Source organism: Poecilia latipinna, unplaced genomic scaffold, assembly GCF_001443285.1.
Source record: "Poecilia latipinna isolate Pla-1442-1.1 unplaced genomic scaffold, P_latipinna-1.0 Scaffold1361, whole genome shotgun sequence".
NCBI lineage: Eukaryota > Metazoa > Chordata > Actinopteri > Cyprinodontiformes > Poeciliidae > Poecilia > Poecilia latipinna.
This window is the reverse complement of record NW_015113977.1, coordinates 236,315-240,500: the sequence shown is the minus strand read 5'-3', so window position 1 is coordinate 240,500 and position 4,186 is coordinate 236,315. Positions and strand designations below refer to the sequence as shown.

The 4,186-nt window shown below is 41.7% G+C and overlaps 1 protein-coding gene across 1 annotated transcript in view; it reads right to left on the bottom strand.

Annotated features, from left to right (window-relative positions):
- Nucleotides 1-285: 285 nt before the first annotated feature.
- lipg (lipase, endothelial) overlaps nt 286-4,186 on the bottom strand; it is an 8,200-nt gene continuing 4,299 nt past the window's right edge. Inside the window, exons 2-10 of the mRNA XM_015056170.1 lie at nt 3,552-3,736; nt 3,254-3,433; nt 2,719-2,830; nt 2,418-2,636; nt 2,069-2,311; nt 1,788-1,905; nt 1,290-1,526; nt 951-1,055; nt 286-872 (exon numbers count right to left, since the gene is read on the bottom strand). Of these exons, the coding sequence (XP_014911656.1) occupies nt 860-872; nt 951-1,055; nt 1,290-1,526; nt 1,788-1,905; nt 2,069-2,311; nt 2,418-2,636; nt 2,719-2,830; nt 3,254-3,433; nt 3,552-3,736 (1,412 nt within the window). The 3' untranslated portion in view covers nt 286-859. The remainder of the gene's footprint in view (nt 873-950; nt 1,056-1,289; nt 1,527-1,787; nt 1,906-2,068; nt 2,312-2,417; nt 2,637-2,718; nt 2,831-3,253; nt 3,434-3,551; nt 3,737-4,186) is intronic.

The window sequence follows — 4,186 nt, the reverse complement described above, 5'->3', positions numbered from 1 at the left end:
GAGAAGAGTTTCTCACATCTCTTGCAATCCCATCAGTCCAGTTTACTCATCTAGTCCCAGTTCAAGCACCACTCAACTCTTTCCCCATACATTTATGGATCTGGTTCCCCCAAAATATTGTGGAGACTAGATTCAGATTAACCCTTATTCAGAGGACAAATGCCATTTCAAAAACACATCCAAATGTAAAGTCTATTGCAAATCACAGCCACAATTAGAGTTGCTGTACAATGACTGACAGAATATCAGCCTCCATTTAAAAGGGGAAAAAAAAATTACAAGAAGTTTCTACAAATGACTTTATTTTGCAAAACTATTTACAGTATTTACACACACACACCCAAAAATGACACTTTGTAACACTATGTTGTATCTAACAGGTCAAAATACAGTGTATCAGTAATCTCTCAGCAGTTCTTGGTCACAGACACACACACACACAAATACTGCATCTGGAAGAATTAAACATGTATCATTATGGGATGTGCTGATAAGTTATGTTGGTCTTGCAGTGCTTTATTTTTTTAATAAATAAAATATTTTAAAAATTTACAGTATGTAATACAATGGCTGGCATTTCCTGGCACGAAGCTCTCCTTCACTAATCCGCAGAAGAGTAACGTTCCACGACTTTCCCAGCAGTCTCAACGCAGACGGGACCTCCAAGGCTACGACCCAGTGCACCATTTCCCAGCTTTCTTGTAGACAAGACCCCCCACAGTCATCATTCCAAGACCTGAAGCCTCTTTCCCCAGTGCATCCAGCAAAAGTGCAGAAGTGATAAGATGCTCCTCCTCCTCTGACCCATACTGGGGCTCCCCGTGGTGACTGTGCATTGGTCATTTGAAGTCTCAACTTCTTACATTGGTAACCTTTAAGGAGATTCGGAATTAGACATGAAAAAAAAATTCAAGTGTGACAAAAATCTGTAAAAAAATCAAGTAGGGTACCGTTTTCTAGGTTTAACTTCCCAGCCGTCACGACATTTAACGAAGGTTATCGACTCTCCTGGAGAGATCTCCGTTTTTGAAGGGTCTTGCGCACAGAAGGCAAACCTGCAGCAAACAAAAGAACTTTAATACAGTGCTCTCTCAACATGCCAGATCCAACTTCAGATCAAGGCCCTACATGGTTTAGACATTAAAAGAGCAAAAGCAAACCGTCGCCAGACCTCTAGAGAACTTTTTACACACCGAGATGGTAATTTAATTTAATTAATGCAATTGTAGTACATCAGAGACCAGCTCTTGATAACCATGTTAGACCTTGCCATTTCCACTGCTGCTTACTTTTTCTGAGATTCTCCAGCTTTCACACGAATCCGTCGGATTTCCAGCACAGGCTTGGCAGGCTTGGCAGCCTTGGCGTTCCAGTTCCAGAAAGAGTTCTTGATGTACTTGAAGACAGAGCTCAAGGATTCAGAGTCCCCCTCCCAGCTCAGACGGATCTTCAGCAGATCACCAATGTCCTCTTCAGTGAACACCAAGAAAGTGTTTGTGAAGTTCAGGCCAATGGGATCAGCATGGCTGCAAAAGAGACATTGGGGGATCAGGAAACCTGCTAAAGCATCTGAAGACTGAGGAACAGCAAAGATCAGGCGAGCAAAATCAGTTGCATGCAACTTTTAGAGCCAGAAGCAACCAAATATACATTATATGGCTTTTAGCATGTTTCCAAGAGAACCAAGCAGGCAGCTGCTTTGACATAGCTCAACTAAGAAGCTTCATGCATGGTCATGTCAAAACATTCCTGCAAGACTGGTTTTTCAGGCTAGATTTTGAACTTACACAACAAAGATGTTTCCCGTGTCGTTATGACCACCGTACAGCTTCACGTAAAATGTTGGGTCTGCATTATCAAACTGCTTCCTGTTGAACACGTGCATCTTCATTTGATAGTGGTATCCTTCAAGAGAAAACAGTTAATGTTTACTCAGTAGTGCATACAGTAGCAGTTTACATGTCACAGGACCTCCTCTGGTTTATGGCAGTTGCTTATCACTTACTACAAGTGTACAGAGTATAAGATAAAGCCGTAGTAAATTTCCAGGTCATATCCGTTTTCTTACCTCCAAAAGGAGTCTTGGCTCGGGTCTTCAGGTACATTTTACTGTTGCGTCTCTTGCGCATCTTTCTGGCATTGTAGCCAATGTTGTTGCAGCGGTTTTTGCGGCAACTGAGGCAGATCCCCTTCTTGAAGCGATCTGGTCCAGTGCATTGGTAGGCGTAGCTCATGTGCTCCTTGTTCATCAGGGAGTCCACAAACAAGTGCACGGCTCGTTCATGTTCACACTTCATCACCTCCATGAAGTCTGGAGAAAACAGAAATTAGGCACAACATTTAGGAAATTGGAACACCCATTAGTTTGGGTTTTAAAATTAAAAAAAGGTCATGATGGACCGTCTTTAAGGACTCACTTCCTGCTGCTGCCAACATCTCACCGAGCGCACAGCCAGGCTGTACGTCACCACCGTTTGGATAGATGTCAATGTCGCCAATTGGCTGCTGGATCCCAATGCTCACACCTAAAGCCTCCCGAGTGTACGTGTGCAGAACATCCACAAAGTCGGCATCGTCAGGGGACAGGCGTTTCTGCTCCTCCACACCCTCAAACATGGGCCCCGCTGGGTCCAGACCTACAAGAAACCCAGAGTGGTAAGCTAACAGAATCTTAACATTTCCTAAGCATTTAAAATGGATTAAATGCATTTATCTTACCAGTGATTCTACCAAGAGTCCCTTTTACATATGTTCCTGCAAAACCAGCTACATGAGCACCTAAACTGTATCCAATTAGATGAACATTCTCCAGAGGGAGCTTATGTTCCTCCTGTGTACACAGAAAAAGAACAATTTTATTAACAGCTGCCATAAAATAGATTAATCATCCATTTCACAAAGAGGCAAGTCTGCAGTGCTGCTGAACCAGTTGCAATCTGAACATGGAAACTGTTTAAAACTATACAGCAGCGAGGTGTTTGAGATGTCACTGGAATACGTGCATGCAACCAAGTGTTATTTTCATTGCCAGTTTCTGCAAAAAAATAAATAAAATACAAAGTAAATCTATGACTAATCCTTTCAATGCTTTTGCCAGTATATGTAAAACGTAGTGACTCACTCGAAAAGGGAAACTTAAATGTTTTCTCAAACCTTGTGGTTCATGAGTATATTCTTTGCTAGCGTTTATGCAGTTTTCACTACAACTGTGATTCACAAGAGGAAGTCTTTTCAGAGACTATGTCACACACACCTGTAGCCAGTCGAGCATTTTGGCAATGTCGACCCCAACAGCAAGTGTGTGGTTGACTGCGTCGGGGTAGAGCTGCTGAGCCAAAGGCATCCAGTCGACAACCACCACGTTGGCTTCGTTTTCACGCTGCATCACTGCAGAGACGAGCTTATGCATCCAGGTTTCGAAAATGCCGCTCATCTGAAGGGACATGAACAGAATTAGAACCGAGGCAGATTTCGTCTTCATTGGGCATTTCTCTTCCTTTTAATCTTTGAGGTGGATTTTAAAACTAGATTAACGTAAAGCAGGCGTTTACCGTCCAGCCATGTATGATGAAGATGGTCTTGGATGTAGAGTTGAAGCCACATTCTTCCAAACAGGCCTTTTTGCCTGTTTGCAGGTAGCACCCTTCTTGGTCCAAGTCTAAACTTTTCCTCATGTTGTACTTAATCCTGCCATGGACAGCCTCCGTGTCTGTCGATTCAAACCCCTCATCTTCACCTGGTGAGAAGAAACGCAATTAAATGCATTGGAACAGATCAAGTGGTAGTTCAATTCAAATGTTCCATCAGAAAACTACGACTAAACAATGGCAACAGCTACAAATATCAAAAGTGCTCCTAGAACAGTAAGTGTCATTTGTGTGCTACTCAGTTTGAATCCAGAATCAACACATGCATGCTGAATTGCTACAAAGTCACAGTGACTGGATGGAACTGCCTTGGCAGCACAAAATGAAATTTCATTTTAACCCATTGCAATAGTACTCATTATATTTATTTATAAACTGTGGATGTGGTGGCTTGTGAAGCTTCTGCCTGCCATGAATTGGCTTGTGTATCACTGAACCAAAAAAAAAAAAAAAAAAAAAAAAAAATAAAAAAAAAAAAAAACATTGAAAAAATAGGGGATAAAAAATGTTAAAAAAAAAAAAAAAAAAAAAAAAAAAAA